The 18,297-nt window shown below is 42.0% G+C and overlaps 1 protein-coding gene across 1 annotated transcript in view; it reads right to left on the reverse strand.

The window, feature by feature from the left end:
- The window catches only part of LOC136856858 (leucine-rich repeat neuronal protein 1), an 81,036-nt gene extending 67,650 nt beyond the window's left edge, over positions 1-13,386 (reverse strand). Inside the window, exon 1 of the mRNA XM_067135056.2 lies at positions 13,283-13,386. Coding sequence (XP_066991157.2) covers positions 13,283-13,289 — 7 coding nt within the window. The 5' untranslated portion in view covers positions 13,290-13,386. The remainder of the gene's footprint in view (positions 1-13,282) is intronic.
- Between the last annotated feature and the right edge of the window lie 4,911 nt (positions 13,387-18,297).

The raw sequence follows: 18,297 nt of genomic DNA on the forward strand, positions 1-18,297 counted from the left end.
TCCTCACCTTGCATCTCCATCCAAGACCTTTCTTCTAACCTTCATCTTTCCCATTTTTGCACTTCACCTTTTCCCCGTCCACCCTTGCACTCCCCTCTGAATATTTAATCCTTGCACACATCACCGATACCTATAATACTATCCGCACACACCTCCTAATCCCATACATCAAATTACCCTCCTCCCCATAACATCACTTCTCCAACCTACCGAAACTCCTGGCCAGAGTGAAGGCGTTACCTTCAGGGTGGCCCGCCCCTCCCCTTCAGGGAGGGGAATGAAAGCATTTGTAGTTAGTTAGTTAGTTGTTATCCTACTGCCTCAGTAAGTCGTCGTAAGAGCGTGCTGTTATGTCTCTAGCGGGATATTTGTTTACAGTAACTCACGAAGACGCCGCGAGAGTGCGCTGATATGTCTCCCCTTCCCTCCCACACAGCTGAGCCAGGATCGAACTTGTAAAGTTTACGACGGAAGGCCAGCGTCTCAACGGTCTAAGACATTCAGCCTAGCAGGGTAAGGTACGTGGTGGTGCAGAATTCCTAATTACTAGATTGTGTGCCCAAAAAAGCCTTGATTAAATTCCAATCCTCTCCACAGTGATCATATGGAGTGAGGGCATATAGCGCTGTTGATGGTTCTTTGTCCGTCGGATGGAGACGTAAAGCCTCGAGCAGACATCTCGATACTATTCGATAGGAGAAGGCTATGTGCTACTTCCTGGATTTTACCCTCTCCCTTCCTACTATCATATATCATGTCATTTGTTTCATATTATTATTTTCCCTGATGACGTTGACGACAGGAAGGGCAGCCGCTTATAAAAAATCTTGACATATTCATCTCACCACAAAACCCGACACCGTATAGAAACGGGACAAGGAATGGACACGCGTTAGGTTATAACGTCCTGCACCCTTAGCCAGCAGTCCGCATTTCAAATCACCCATGCTATGACGTCATAGCTCTGTCAGGAGAAGGCCTGCGCGTTTGGTTATGTAAAGATAAGCATGCATTTTAAATCGCCCGCGCTTATTATGTCACAGCTCCATCACTCCTTCAAGGGGAGACGGGCAAAGAGAATGTGTGTGAGGTTAGGTTAGCATACGTGTTAACCACACCTACAAGTCACCACACCAGTTCGGCTCCTCCAAGAGGAGCCCGTAAATAGCCTGTCTGAGGTTAGGGTGGCATTCCTCGTAGCGAGGTTAGATAACACGTCATCATGGCGTCATAACCTCAACTATCAGTCACCTAACCGATTGGCTCCATGGGGAGCCTCTGTGTGTGAGGTTAGGTTAGCGTTCGTGCGCAATATTAGGTTAACACGTCATAATGATGTCCTAACCTCATCTGCAGGTCACCTAACCGATTTGTGGCTCCTCCATGGGCACCCGATTGATTCGGCTCCTCCAAAGAGGTCCGTGGCCTTTCCGATTCGCCTCCTCCAAGGGAGGCCCGATTCGGCTCCTCCAAAGTGGCCCGTGAGGTTAGCGTTGCACTCGTACGTAAGGGTATCACGTCATAACCTCACATAACAGTCAAAAACACTCTAGGTTGGCCAGTGAGGTTAGCATTGCCCTCGTATGAAGTATGACCTCACATATGGGTCAAAATCACCCCAGGTCATTCCCTGGCCAATTAGGCACCTCTAGTAGAGTCTGTGAGGTTAGGTTTGTTCTCGTAAGTAAGGTTATTCCGCATTCAATGACCTGCAACCTACATAGCCTTACTACTCAACTAGGGTTCAATGACATCGTTCTATAATCTACATAACCTTACTACTCAACTAGGGGATAATGACCTCGTGGGAAAAAGCAGACTCAGCACCCATTGTTTTAGAACATACATTACCGGGCGAGTTGGCCGTGCGGTTAGGGGCGTGCAGCTGTGAGCTTGCATCCGGGAGATAGTGGGTTCGAGCCCCACTGTCAGCAGCCCTGAAGATGATTTTCTATGGTTTCCCATTTTCACACCAGGCAAATGCTGGGGCTGTACCTTAATTAAGGCCACGGCCGCTTCCTTCCCTCTCCTAAGCCTTTCCTATACCATCGTCGCCATAAGACCTGCCTGTGTCGGTGCGACGTAATAAAGTGTAAAAAAAGAAAATACATTGCTTATACTACTGTTGATTATCGCCACGCTTTCATCGCCAGTCATGTTTTCATATTTATTTATTTTTTTGTTAATACAACCGCACACATAACATTGGGCTCAGTTTCTGAAAGGTGTCGCAAGGAATTACTCTTCCCATTCTATATTAAACTGTCCCGATGTTCTTTTCGATATTTTACCAATTTACTTCCACTTGTTTGCATGAGTGCATGTACAGTGTTTACCACGCAGTTGTCACACACTTCTCCTCCCACTCCACGTTTACGTGCAATCAGGCTGGTCCTCTTACCTGCGCTCTACGCTAGGAGCACGGAGCGCGTTGGCCAGATGCCCATCACGGATCTTAAGTAGTCGTTCCCAAAGGGTGCTCCGTGAAGAGATTGGAAGGATGAAGAAATAAAGGTGACCAGGTTTCAACATTGTGAATTTTGCACGACAATGAACCTTGTGTGGTCAAGTAGCGAGTAGAAATTACTGAGCTTCTCCAAAGTGCACTGGATTATTATTACCACGCTGTGATGGTAGTTGACAGGTGTGCATACTTCACCTCGCGCAAGTTGTGGATAACAATAGAAGTTTTATTAGATACAGCTAAAAATCATCAGTCCTTTGAAACCACTTACGTATGTGATTCAGGTTCTCTGCTTATGCAGATACAACCTACAAGGTTCCGTTTCGATGTTAAGTCAGATATTCGGTTACTACAATCTAAGATTAAACCAATTATAGCTGTGTAAATCAAAATAGTCTCATTCTTCTCATTGGTGTACCGTGGTGGGGCGTCAGATGCGTCATTCAATTAGAATTATTTATAAAGGAATATATTTCATATTCGCTAAGCCAGAATATCTTACATTATATATTGTAGGCCTACTGGCCAGTTCGGAAGGTATCGTGAAACCTACATAGACTTCTGTCTCCCACAGAGATTATGAAACACAATGGCCAGCAAAATTAGTATTCCCAGAATTATTGCCAAGTTGGAAAGAAAAGGGGGTGGTTATTTCCGAGTCAACGGAAAATCCCGAGCCTGAGGGCCAAGTGATATTTAGAACAAGGAAATTAGGGCGCGCAAGATTCTTGGAATGACGTCAGGGAAAGTCCAAGGCTGGAGACGGGTGTGAAGCTGTCGGTTGGTATTTAAAGAAAAAACATGAGATTTCAGACTCTCGTTCTGCCATGGACCAATAGTAAAATTCGCCAGGGAGAAGCAGTCATGCCAACGTCATATTATAAGAGGCGCTATAAAAAGTAACGTCGCGTATAGAATTAATAAAGAAAATTGAATACAGATTCGTAATCAGGAAAATTCTAGAAACATGATCAAATATTAAAAGTTATTAGTTAATGAAGATTTACTGTCATAATTCTTAGAAATTAGTGACGCTATTCGCTGATTGGTTGGAGGTAAGGGACGCCACAAATGACGCGTATTCACCCGCCAAGAATACAGGAGCTAAATTCGCAATTATGTTAATTACCAGCGATCGAAATGAGTCGAAATTTGACATAGAGGAAAGAATCATATAACCACATCAGTGGATCCCAAGTTCAAACCACCAGGGCTGCTGACAGTGGGGCTCGAACCCACTATCTCCCGGATGCAAGCTCACAGCTGCACGCCCCTAACCGCACGGCCAACTCGCCCGGTAATGTATGTTCTAAAACAATGGGTGCTGAGTCTGCTTTTTCCCACGAGGTCATTAGCCCCTTTCGAGTATTTCAAGTCTAACCTCAATCAGTGGGCCCTTCTAACAAATTAATTAGTCATATAACGTCAAGCATTATGGCCTTAATTTAGGTACAGCCCCAGCATTTGCCTGGGGTGAAAAATGGGAAACCATAGAAAACCATCTTCAGGGCTGCTGACAGTGGGGCTCGAACCCACTATCTCCCAGATGCAAGCTCACAGTTGCGCGCCCCAAACCGCACGGCCAACTCGCCCGGTGGCATATTAAAAGGATATTATAATTGTTATTATGCTTATAAATGTATGCCCTGGCATTTTCTACTGATGTGTAGTATGTTCTGCGTGTGCAGCGAATGTGATTGATGACAATGATGATTCACAGATAAGAGAGCTCATTCAGATAAAAAAAAAAAAAGAGCGTTTAGCAGAGCAGTGAGAAGAAGTGGGAAATATGCTACAGCAAGGAACAGCAGCATAGCGAGCAGGGAAGCATGACTCACCAACAATGCTTGATACGTGAAGCTGGATATCATGCGTCTATGATGCAATCCTGGTGTTTCCTCACACACGGTTGGGAATCAGTTTTTCCAATCTTGTTATTTTACACTAAACCGAGCAAATGGCTGTACAGTTTGGGTAACGTAGCTATCAGCTTCGAACCTCACTGTCGGTAGCCCTGAAGATGTTTTTTCTGTGGTTTCCCATTTTGACACCAGACAAATGCTGGGGCTGTACCTTAATTAAGGCCACGGACGCTTCCTTCTCACTCCTAGCACTTTTCTATCCCATCGTCGCCATAAGATCAGTCTGTGTCGGTGCGACGTAAAGCAGATTGTTAAAAAAATGTTTTGAGTTATTGTTTAGCTTCAAGAAATTGAACATTAAATACTGCTTGTACAGGATTGAAGACCTCTAGTTACAAAGAATCGATTTATTAGCATTTGTGAATGCTCCTGTCACTTCGTGCGATGCAGAACGGAGTTTTTCGCGCTACAAAGCTTTTCTGAGAGCCAACATACGAAGACTGACCGTGGAAAGCATCTTTACTCCCTACTAGTGAGCTGGAATAGTGAATAATTAACCGATTATGAGGCTGGTACTTCAAAATCCATGGAATAACGACTTAAGTTACAGATAATATTTTATGGAAATAAGCCCGAATGCAAGCTCACTGTTGCTCCCTTAACCGCACGGCCAAAACGCTCGGTATATCCTTTTCCTATTTTATCAAGCACTGTATTGGGAGACACTGGAGATCGTGAACTTACTGTCGGTGAATTGAACCCACGACCTTCCGAGTGAACCGCGCACAATTCTACTGCCACGACTGGGCAGCTTCTTCTAAATCCTAACCGCAGATAAATTTGCAAATCAATGCAAACATAAAAGCAACACAGGTTATCAAGCAGACGAAGTACAGCCAAACCAAACCTAATATCATGGCCCTACACCCTTGATAGGTTTTGGCCTACCAAGAGACCGCTGCTCAGACCGAAGAACTTCAGATTACGAGGTGACGCATGGTCAGCGCGACGAATCCTCTCGATCATTATTCTTGGCTTTCTAGACTGGGGCCGCTATCTTACCGTCAGATATCGCCTCAATTATTCTCATGGAGGCTGAGAAGACCTCGCACCAACTCTCATATCCAGGTAAAAAAAATCCTTGATCTGGCCGAGTGTCAAACCCGGGGCCTCCGGGTAAGATGCAGGCTCACCCCACAGACCACGCTAAGTATACTGGACTTCAAATCACGACGTCCCACGTACTAAAACTAAAAAGCAAACCTAGAAACACATTCAGTCCACAATGTAGTGACTACAGATTGTGTAACTTCTCACTGCAATAATAATAATAATAATAATAATAATAATAATAATAATAATAATAATAATAATAATAATAATAAATCTGCGAGTTTAGAATTTGTGCCAGCTTTGAGTTCTGATGTACAAATCGAAGAGTGAGCAAGAAGTCGTTAACATGACAGATATAGAGGCCTACGTATCTTATATTTCTAGTAACACTGTTACCATGAATAATTGACACTCGAGAATTTGCCGAAATATCCATCATATCAGATTACAGGAAAGTTCTGATACAAGGCGCTGGCCGGAAGATCAGATTATCACGACGAAGTTCAAAGAATGCTGATGAGGTCGACGAGTTCTAAAATACACACCATAAATAGCACGAAAAGGTACGTAATCTATCTTATCCTACGAGATAAGATAAATGAGTCGATGAACAAATATTAAGCGACTTGCTAATATGGATTGAAGAAAGGTATGCCAAAGTTAAGCAGCTAGCAATATGGAGTAGGACAGAGAAAAAATTATCTTTTTTTTTTTTTTTTTTGAGGCAAGCTGCATACAGATACAGTATTAGCAGATCATTTCCTTGCGTCATAACCTGTCCTGTCAAATGTCTCTGTTACTAACTTTTCACCACACTGATTTTTTTTCTAGTTGTTTTACGTCGCACCGACACAGATAGGTCTTACGGCGACGATGGGACAGGAAAGGGCTAGGAGTGGGAAGAAGGCGACCGAGGCCTTAATTAAGGTACACCCCCAGCATTTGCCTGGTGTAAAAATGGGAAACCACGGAAAACCGTGTTTTTCCTAGTGGCTTTACGTCGCACCGACACAGATCGGTCTTATGGCGGCGGTGGGATAGGAAAGGCCTAGGAGTTGGAAGGAGGCGGCCGTGGCCTCAATTAAGGTACAGTCCCAGCATTTACCTGGTATGAAAATGGGAAACAATGGAAAACCATCTTCAGGGCTGCCAACAGTGGGATCTCCCGGATGCAAGCTCACAGCCACGCGCCCCTAAACGCACGGCCAACTCGCCCGGTCACTGAAATTCTTGTAACATTCCAAAGAGATGTTTAGAGAGAGAAACAGCAGAACGGTCACCGCTTACATCACTGAATCCCAAAAAGCTCTTGAAATTCGCCTTCAGGACTAACATAAATCTACACACAGTCGAAAGATGTGCTCTGTTAGAAACGTCTGTACTTGCATTCAAAATAACGGAAATTAAGTTAGCTTTCTTAACCTCGTCTTTGATTTCGCTGGTCATAAAAGTAGCTATGGCGTCTATAATTAATTTTGAATGTCAGGTGAAAGCCCAGAGAACACTGTAGATCTTTCTAAATTGTGCCGAAATGTCATCTTTCTTAGCAATTAATGCTAGTAACTCCCTGTAATTAATTACCTCTGTTATAAGATTCTTCAGTTTCTCGATGACCTCTGAAAGGTAATCCTTTCTTTGAAAGAAAACACGCAGTATCTATTAAAGTGCTGATAATATGTGTTATTTTTTACCAGCTCATTATGCTCGTTAATTGTCTCTATGAGCTGTACTCTATTCTGGACCTTCCGAACTGAATCATATCGGTAACAGCGTCGATGTGTGCTTGAGACACTTCATGCCGTCTCTTTAAAACTCTGAAACTATATAAATTGTCCAAACCGTCTTTATTCCAACCATTCTTTCCTGATGAAAATAGAACACATGGCCAACAGTACAGTTTATTCATTTTTGCACAACCACGTAACCAGATCTATGTACCACGAGTCATGAAAATATCGTACTGTTCTTTTCAATTCCTTGACTAAATTTTTAAGAAAAGGCATTGGTCTAGCTTTTTCAATTATGTTTTTCTTTTCTTCGAAAGTTCTTAACGAAAATGACGTGTTCATTAAGCTTTCTATTATACATGAATATTCTGGGTCCACCAACTCACTTATTTTCGAGGAGGAAGTGACAACACTCATTTTAATGTTTAATACGTTGTGCAGTACTATAGGCTATCCTTACCTAACATAAAGTAAATATAAATGCATACTTTTACAAGAAAAGTCACATCGTATTATAATAGAAAACAATAACAATTATATAAAAATGCACTGTTGAGCGCGGCGGAACGAACGGACGGAGCAGCTCAGCACCGACGTTATGAGCTTTTGTTTCCACTTTCCACAGTGGTAACACGAGCGGAGAACGTAGTAGGATACCGATCAGTGTCGAGGGGAAAGGGGTCTTGCTTGGCGCAGGCGCAGGCGCAGTAATACTCGCCTAGCTGTTAGAAGAGATTCAAAACGTAACCACCGCCTCTCGCTCAGCTTTGACGGTGGCAAACACAGTAGAGACAATACGCGACACCCTGCGAGATACGAGGGACAGCGATTACAGCTCTATCTAGCAGAGTGACCTGAGAGTTACTGATTTTGTCATAAGAGCACGTGTATTTGTTTGTGAAGTTTTTGGCGTTATTTATGCGTTTGCATTAAGTTGACATAAGTAAATAGTAGCGTGTGTCATTCCTTTATATCTCCTCTCAATATGAGTGGAAAGATATATGCTATGTTTGGCTTCAATGACTATGAAATGCAGAAGGATTCGCGGTCTTTCTTCCGTTTCCCTGGTGACAAGAAAATGTAAGTAAATATTGTGTTTGCATATTCTTCCAGTTACAAAGAAATTTGTATAGTACTTCCAATATTTCTGACCTGCGCGATCCATATTTTAACTGGTTTAAAATATAATCTTATTTTATTGTATAGTGCATCAGTTAACCTTCAATACCGATGTGTTGTTGTAAGTGTGATCTGTGGGTTTTGATTTAATTCAAGAAAATGCATATGCATATTGTGTGGCTGGTTGTGTTCCAAGATACCAATTTGGAATGCCGTAATGCGTTGTCAGGCACTGAAGGAAATATGGGTGATTTAAGAAATGTATGTATTTTGTTACAATATGACGATGCAAATTTGCTTTACCCTAATGCACTGGCAAGTATTGCTTATAAGGGAAATTTTGAATGTTCTTGACGGTAAAATTTTAGATTTTCTTTCTGTTAGTAGGCTTCAAATTAAAAGGAAAATTGTCCAGCTCTTAAATATAAATTCATTGAATCATGTTGTAAGAAATTTGCCGATATTTTTATTGACAAGTGTCTTATTGTGATGATACAATACTTTTAAATGAGAAAAAAAGACAAATCTAGCCGTGAAAGTTCAGGTAGGAATACTAAAGCTAAAAAAGTAATACACAAATGAAAGATCAAGCCCTTTCACAGCAGTCCATTTCACATCTTGGTTATATGTCTAAATTCAGTCTTTAAATAAGAACCTGTTAAATAAATTTATCCAGAATTGCTTTAGCAACTTTGAAGTTAATATCTTAGTAACACTTTCTTTCTAGACGTAACTTATTTATCCATTTCCGTATATGCATTTCCATTGATATTTGAATTTAGCGTTAATTTTCAGGTCACGCCACTAGCAGCGCCACTTGCGAATTGTCTCCCATTTTAACAAGGCTAAATCCGGAAGTGTCGCGTATTATCTCTACTGTATAATATGACGGTGGCAAACGGCTGCAGTACAGTTCTCGCGACCCTTTGAGGCGAAGAAACAAAAATATTAATATTAAAGAATATTCGATTTTTATATTTTCAAACTGTTACCAGTGGTAACAGTGGATACTAGCACCCTTCGCCACTGTCTGAAATATACATAAATAATACCTTCATGATCAAAAAAACCTGTGTTTCACAACACACAAACTCCAAACTCACGAGTCAGTTAAAACAACGAAATAACGATAAGCAATCCCTTCACGCCGCATTGTTGCCAACCCAAAGAATCCCACAAGAACTTATGCATCGACCCAATAATATTCCATGTAGAAGAAAATTAACGCATTATAGTGAAATTCGAAGAGAATTATTCGCTAAACATTCAGGATGTGAGCCAAAATTAAATCCGATGTTTCATATCTAGAAGATGGAGGTGGTGGCGGTGGTGATTACTGTTTTAAGAGAAAGTAGAACTAGGCAATCATCCTCTATATAACACTAATCAGAGAGAAAACAATGGAAGGGATCCGACACTTTGAAAAATGAAGGTATCGGCCAAAGGAAGACAAAGGCCACGAAGGGCGTGAAAATGAAAGACCCCCTAGCCCTCGGAAACCTAAATAGTGTCGGTGTCGAAAAAGAACAAGAGTTGACCAAGGAAGGTCGGATAGGATAGATGAAAGTGACGAGCCTGGCACAAGTATGTGGAAGCCAGGATTCAGCTAAGGGCCCCGTGGTCTCCAACCCACGCTCCCAAGTTGAGAGCCCCTGGGTCTCCTTTTAGTCACCTCTTACGACAGGCAGGGGATAGCGTAAGTGTTATTCTAACGCCTCCACCCAGAGGCGGACATCTAGAAGAATAATCGGTGGTGGGAGGAATGCCTTCTTGTAGGCAGAGTTCAAAATTTTTACAGTGATGGGACACTGTATACCTTCTTCCAGGCCTTCTGCCAATTACATCAGGTCGTTACATATTACATGTTAATTAAGCCCGGTTTTACGGCCAGATGCCCTTCCCGACGCCAACCCTATGTTGAGGGATGTATTCACTATTTTGTGTGTGTGTGTGTGTGTGTGTGTGTGTGTGTGTGTGTGTGTGTGTGTGTGTGTGTGTGTGTGTGTGTGTGTGTGTGTGTGTGTGTGTGTGTGTGTGTGTGTGTGTGTGTGTGATGGTTGTCACTGGGGTGAATTGTATGTAAATGTGTGTATTAAGACAGGGGCATTCACTAGATGGGCGTGGCTAAAATCATCAACACAGCCGGGAATCGAACCCATGGCCCTCTGAAGCGGAGGACACTATTGACCTAAGGAGCTGGTCAACGCACACCTGCTGAAAATAATGTGGATGATTTCTATATCTATCGAGTAAATAATAATATATGAAAGAGTGGTGCAAGGTTGCTTACTTTCACGAGCCATTAAAGGTTTCCGCTTAAAAAACATATCACTGATAAACCCAATTCTCCTTCAAAAATAGGAGGGAAAATGTCTCAAAACATCGAACTATGTCACGATCGATATATGAAAGCTTGGATTCCGTGATTGCTAAACTGCCTAAATCGAAAGTTAAAGGAACACGGTGCAGTTCAAAAGGCAGAAGGGAGGGGAACAAAGCGATCATTACGAGACATGGCAGAGGTGTTCTTTTAAAAATCTCCTTTGAGGATTCTGCCGGTCCCTTGGTGTGAGGGTAGCGAGCCTGCCTCTTACCCGGAGGCCCCGGGTTCGATTCCCGGCCAAGCCAGGGATTTTGACCTGGATCTGAGGGCTGGTTCGAGGTCCACTCACCCTACGTGATTAGAATTGAGGAGTTATCTGACGGTGAGATGGCGGCCCCAGTCTAGAAAGCCAAGAATAACGGCCGAGAGGATTCGTCGTGCTGACCACACGGCACCTCGTAATCTGCAGGCCTTCGGGCTGAGCAGCGGTTGCTTGGTAGGCCAAGGCCCTTCAGGGCTGTGGTGCCATGGGGGGGGGGGGGGGTGAGGATTCTCTAAGTCTCGTGTAGCCTATTGTACGTCCCACTAACTACTTTACGATTTTCGGAGTCCCTAAATTTCATATCACCGACAACAGGGTGGCCAATCTTCTCGCAGTCAAAGCACACGATGTCGAAACACTTGCTGCCAAACTAAGAATTTACCACATCCAGTGTACAGTATTTATTTATTTAGTCTTCCCCAACTGGAGATTAGGAGTTGGTTGAATGGTGTAATATTATGTTTGCAGTTCGTAAACGGACATTACTTAGGCCACATACACGACGACAAAAGGAGCGCAGACGTAAAGGACGCGATGGGAAGGTACCAGCAAGTTCAAGAGGTGTGTGCATATTGAGGTAATGGTGCAACATTTTTGGGCTGGAATTATGCATGGGCGTCGTACACCTTTGTTACGTAGTCGAGGGACCTTAACTACCCTGCGGTATACCGATGAAATTCTTCGACCATTTGTACAACACTTTAGGAATGAATATGGTCCTGAAATCATTTTCGTCGACGATAATGCTCGCCCTCATCGAGGTGCATCAGTGAGGAACGAACACTTAAAAATCGGTGAACAATATAAGCTAGAAATAAAAACATCATGTGTGTTCACAACAAGCCTATTTACCGGGGGAGTTGGCCGTGCGGTTAGCAGCGCGTAGCTGTGAGCTTGCATCCGGGAGATAGTGAGTTCGAACCACACTGTCTGTAGCCCTGAAGATGGTTTTCCTTAGTTTCCCATTTTCACCTGGTTCGGGGTACTTACAGGAGTTAGACAAGGCTGTAATCTTTCACCTTTGCTGTTTGTAGTTTACATGGATCATATGCTGAAAGGTATAAAATGGCAGGGAGAGATTCAGTTAGGTGGAAATGTAGTAAATAGTTTGGCCTATGCTGACGACTTGGTCTTAATGGCAGACTGTGCCGAAAGCCTTGCAGTCTAACATCTTGGAACTTGAAAATAGGTGCAATGAGTATGGTATGAAAATTAGCCTCTCGAAGACTAAATTGATGTCAGTAGGTAAGAAATTCAACAGAATTGAATGTCAGATTGGTGATATAAATCTAGAACAGGTCGATAATTTCAAGTATTTAGGTTGTGTGTTTTCCCAGGATGGTAATATAGTAAGCGAGATTGAATCAAGGTGTAGTAAAGCTAATGCAGTGAGCTCGCAGTTGCGATCAGCAGTATTCTGTAAGAAGGAAGTCAGCTCCCAGACGAAACTATCTTTACATCGGTCTGTTTTCAGACCAACTTTGCTTTACGGGAGCGAAAGCTGGGTGGACTCAGGATATCTTATTCATAAGTTAGAAGTAACAGACATGAAAGTAGCAAGAATGATTGCTGGTACAAACAGGTGGGAACAATGGCAGGAGGGCACTCGGAATGAGGAGATAAAGGCTAATTTAGGAATGAACTCGATGGATGAAGCTGTACGCATAAACCGGCTTCGGTGGTGGGGTCATGTGAGGCGAATGGAGGAGGATAGGTTACCTAGGAGAATAATGGACTCTGTTATGGAGGGTAAGAGAAGTAGAGGGAGACCAAGACGACGATGGTTAGACTCTGTTTCTAACGATTTAAAGATAAGAGGTATAGAACTAAATGAGGCCACAACACTAGTTGCAAATCGAGGATTGTGGCGACGTTTAGTAAATTCTCAGAGGCTTGCAGACTGAACGCTGAAAGGCATAACAGTCTATAATGATAATGTATGTATGTATGTATGTAATGTCAAATGCTGGGGCTGTACCTTAATATTAAGGCCACAGCCGCTTCCCATCCCATTCCTAGGTCTTGCCTTATCCCATCGTAGCCATAAGACCTGTCTGCGACGTAAAGCAAATTGTTTTAAAAACAGCTTATTTTAACGTCTCAAATTTTATTTAGTATTGTTGTACTGTGTGTGAAGTGTAGGTAACTGCATTTGCCATGGGAGACTTGGTAGTGCCAGTACTTTCACGAAAAGTAGAGTGTCGAAGAGATTGCAAGATGGATGACGTTTTCAGAACTGAGAGTGAATAAACCTCAAACTAAGACCTCTTAAGAGAACACTTTATTAGTCACCTCTGCAGCCTCTGCTAGAGGTTTTACTTGAACTACATTACGATCGTGTAAGACACTTACCTTTCATTCACAGATTCTGTTGTTAGCACCAATATCCAATGGATAATTTGCTGGAACGATCGAATGCAAGTCTAGTAAGCTTCACTTCACAATGATAAGCAAACTTTATCTACGGAGCTAGAGATACCGTGTTTTCTTATCAATGGTTTTAAAGTGGTTTATCAGAGGTGCGTCACAGAATATCTAGGTGGGAACAAACCACGAGAAGAGAGCGTAGGTACGGAAGTGTATTGTATCATACATTTCTATGACTAAAGAGATACAGAATTAATATCCATCATATATTTTTCAGGCACCTTAGCTATGCTGAAAGTTGCATGATTGTTAGTTGTAGAGTAGATCAAGACTCTTCTACAGAAGCTATTCATCCGAGCCGGTAGAAGGACCTCACTACACGCAAAGAGAATATCACGTGAACAATAGAGTGCTTTACCCAGTGTTAAATTTCTAACATTTTAAATGCCGAAGCGTATACCCACACATTTTGACCCTTTTTAACCATACGCCCCCTTCCCCCCTTCTCCCAATAAAAGTCACAAGTTTCGATATTTGATTTGAAAACTTGTGGTAAAATTTACAAAATACTTTTCTGAAATTCAGGTTTTTAAAACATAATTTCTTATAATCAAAACAATAAAACCACAAGATTTAATATAACCAATGGGTAATATGTAATATTCTTCAGTCAAATTTTGTCGTAACTTTCAGAAGTCACAAGTTTTATCTGTAGGCCTACTGGCAATAAATAAATAAATAAATAAATAAATAAATAAATAAATAAATAAATAAATAAATAAATAAATAAATAAATAAGCTTCTAAATGTAACTAAGGGAATACAAAAATATCCATGACATTTTTTAAACTTGTTAGGTACCGGTACTATTTGTCACAATCACCGGTGCCGGCGCAGTGGCGAATAGTAGTACGGTAACGATTTAATACACTTGTAGGGTACTATGTTAAATTTCTGGTGTGGACTATGTTCCAGTATCTTTAAATTGAGCAATCCCCTTAAAACTCTATGCAAAAAAAAATATTCCTGGGACGTACCGGAATACCGGTACTTCTATGATGCGAACTTTCAGGCTAGGTACCGTATGTTATTGACTTTCACCTGGTAGACAAGGGACTTCAGATATCTAAACAGGTAAAAATCAAGAGGCGTGAGGTCCGTAGATAGTGGCGGCCACTCAACTGGTGCCCGTAATTGGTACACATTCCATCCTTTTGAAATTACTCCGAGAATTCTCCATCTTCATTGAGTACGAGCAGCATTACTTCTCAGGTACATGTCCCCATTCATATTGCCTTTGATGAATACTGATAACTCAGTTAATATTTACCATATTAAAAATAACAGTGGAGATATTCACGATTGTTGAAAAGAAAAATAACATTTTCCATATGTATGGAGACTTTTGGGACACACTGTATAAATAAAATTATTATTTTTTCTGTACACTTAAAATTTTGGTCTCATAATTTGTATTTATCTTGGGTTAGGTGTACAAAAGTCGAAAATATGTTTAGTTCAGTATCTGTCTTTTGGATTTTTCCTACTTATTTAACATCACACTAACACTTAGAAGGTTTTTAGTGACAGAAGTATTGGGAAGGAAGTAGCCATGGATTTATTTAAGGTACATCGCAGCATTTGCCTGGTGTGAAATGGGAAACCACAGAAAACCATCTTCAGGGCTGCCGACAGTCTCATTCGAACCCATTATCTCCCGAATGCAACTTCATAATTGTACAACCCTAACCACAAGACCAACCCACTTGGTCTGTCTGTCTGTCTGTCTGTCTGTCTGTCTGTCTGTCTGTCTGTCTGTCTGTCTGTCTGTCTGTCTGTCTGTCTGTCTGTCTGTCTGTCTGTCTGTCTGGACATCATGGGAAAACATCTCGAGTGAATTTCTTGAATCTTGGTTTTTAAGTTTAGGAATATCCAGAGAAAATACTTAAATATGGCAATATAGTTTTAGGAATCATGCTGAAGAGATCAAACTCTACTCTCTGAGCAAAATCACCTAAGCTAGAGGTATGTCTGCAAGGCAGCCAGCCAAATCTCCTACCCACCGCAAGGTTTACCTTGTCAGTCAGGCTTCAAAACAGGCTGAATGGCGGGAAAGTGAAACTCCAGGTCAGCGCAAGGTTCCCCTTATCAGTCAAGTCTCGAGACAGGATGAATTGCGGGGATCTGAAATTCCTGACAAATGCTAGTTTTGCCTTGCCAGTCAGGCTTCAAGACAAGCTGATCTGTGGATATCTGGAACTTCTGGCTAACGCGAGGATCATCTTGTCGGTCAGGTCTCAAGACACGCTAAATTGTCGGGATCTGAAACTCATGGGCAATGCAAGGTTCATTTTGCCAGTCAGGCCTTGAGAAAGGCTGTATCGCATGCATCTGAAACTCCTGACCAACACCAGGCCCACCTCACAATTGAACTGCACTCCAGAGAGGCATCAAGCACATTTCCTTGATGGAAGGTAGCACAGAGTTAATTTCATGCATATAACATGGGACCTTTCCTGGAGCATAGGGTTTTGTAACGATCCTGAAATCCCATTCAATATGCATGGAACGTTCCAGGTTGTCTTCAAGTATGTTAATGGTAAAATCTCAAGTCAGGAGGATGCCGTTTACTTTCTAGACACCCCAGGGGGTACTGACAAAACTTTTATCACTAACCTACAGTACTGTTAGCTCAAGCTAGGAAAGATAACAGTGTTACAGTAACTGTAGCATCATCGGGAATTGTGTTCACACTGTTACCTGGTGGAAAAACAGCACAATCGATCTTCAAACTGCTGCTGAATTTGTCCAAGACCAAGATGGCCATGTGCAATATCAGCAAAGACTTAGAACTGCATCAATGTAAGCTGCTGGTGTGGGATGAGTCCATGGCCCACAAGTGCACTCTAGAGTCACTTGACCGCATACTGAGGACCTGAGGGAGTAACAACCAGTTGATGGAAGGCCTGGCAGTTCAGTCAGCCGGGGACTTCAGGCAGGTTTTGCCAAACATGCAGAAAGGTCTCCCTCCTGACAGGATCAACGCCTGCCTGATGATGGAACAATGTCATTAAACTCAATCTGATGCCGAACATGACAATGCACAATGACATAGATTCACGACAGTTTTCGGCAAATCTCCTTGATAGGTGAAGGGAAATTGTTTGCAGACAACCAGCAGAGAATTGTACTCTCTCAGAACTTTGGCACCCTGGTTACTTCTACCGATAACCTCATTTCCAGAGTGTTTCCTGACGTACACAACAACTACCTGTCATCTGATCGGATAATACTTGCTCCAAACAAATGAACACATGCCCTCCATCAATAAGAATATCATGGAGCTGTTACAACATTATAGAAGATGACAAGGCCATTAGTTATCCAAGGGAATTTCTAAATTTGTTAGAAATATCCGGGGTTCTTTCCACAAACTCCATCATAAAGTGGGAACATCGATCATGTTGATGCACAATTTGGATGCACCCAGACTGCATAATGGCACTAGACTGGTTATCAAAGCCATCAGACTCACCATTATCGAGGACATTATTTTGACAGGCCATGGCAAGGGCCAGTATGTTTCCAGCCTGTGCATCCCACTAATACCATCAGACTTCCCATTCAACTTCAAGAAATTGCATTTCCCTGTCAGATTGACGTTTGATATGTCACTAAACATATTGCAAGGTCAGATATTGAATGTAGTAGGGCTGCATCTAGAGTCCTAGTGCTTCAGTTACGCCCAGCTTTACATGGTGGGTTCTTGAGTGTCGAGAGGGCATAATCTACATATTTATGTACCCAATGAGAAGGTTGTAATTATTATATACGTGTAAGACACACATATACTTAATGCCTGCCTGGCCATCAGCTATTTACCAACTGACGAACCCAACTTAGCACACTGGGGCAAAACGCTGGCAACCAGGAATGAGTTAGCTGGAAAATTTATAATGTCCAATAACGGACGAACTATATTGGTATTATAAATTTACTCATTTGGAACAAATATTTCAAATATTTCAGGTTCCCTATGAGATTCAACATCTTTAACATACTACTTAGTCGAGCAGCTCGTCTCCTTTCTCCCAAGCCTTCCCAGCCCAAACTTTGCAACATTTTTGTAACGCTACTCTTTTGTCGGAAATCGCCCAGAACAAATCGAGCTGCTTTTCTTTGGACTTTTTCCAGTTCTTGAATCAAGTAATCCTGGTAAGGGTCCCATACACTGGAACTATACTCAAGTTGAGGTCTCACCAGAGACAAATATGCTCTCTCCTTTACATCCTTACTACAACCCCTAAATACTCTCATAACCATGTGCAGAGATTTGTACCCTTTATTTACAATCATATTTATGTGATTACCCCAATGAAGATCTTTCCTTATACTAATACCTAGGTACTTACAATGATCCCCAAAAGGAACTTTTACCCCATCAATCCAGTAATTAAAACTGAGAGGACTTTTCCTATTTGTGAAACTCACAACCTAACTTTTAACCTCGTTTATCATCATACCATTGCGTACTGTCCATCTCACAACATTATCGAGGTCATTTTGCAGTTGTTCACAACCTTGTAACTTATTTATTACTCTGTACACAATAACATCATCTGCAAAAAGCCTTATCTCTGATTCCACTTCTTTACACATATCATTGAAATATATATAAGAAAACATAAAGGCCCAATAATAGTGCCTTGAGGAATTCCCCTCTCAATTATTACAGGGACAGATAAAGCTTCACCTACTCTAATTCTCTGAGTTCTATTTTCTTTCTCCTATCAGCAATGTCTGCACTACAGTGAAACAGTTGCAAAAGGCATCTATACTCCTGATGAGCAGCCTAAAGTTACACCTGGCAGTAGGTATAAAATGCTTCTGGGAGTGGTGACCCCACCGTATTAATAGCTATAGCCTATATATGATATGGTACTTCTGAACTTGCCTCGGAAAAGGTTGAGGTGTACCCTGCAAGCGACTCACAGATCCTT

This window comes from Anabrus simplex, chromosome 1, assembly GCF_040414725.1.
Source record: "Anabrus simplex isolate iqAnaSimp1 chromosome 1, ASM4041472v1, whole genome shotgun sequence".
Classification (NCBI taxonomy): Eukaryota; Metazoa; Arthropoda; class Insecta; order Orthoptera; family Tettigoniidae; genus Anabrus; species Anabrus simplex.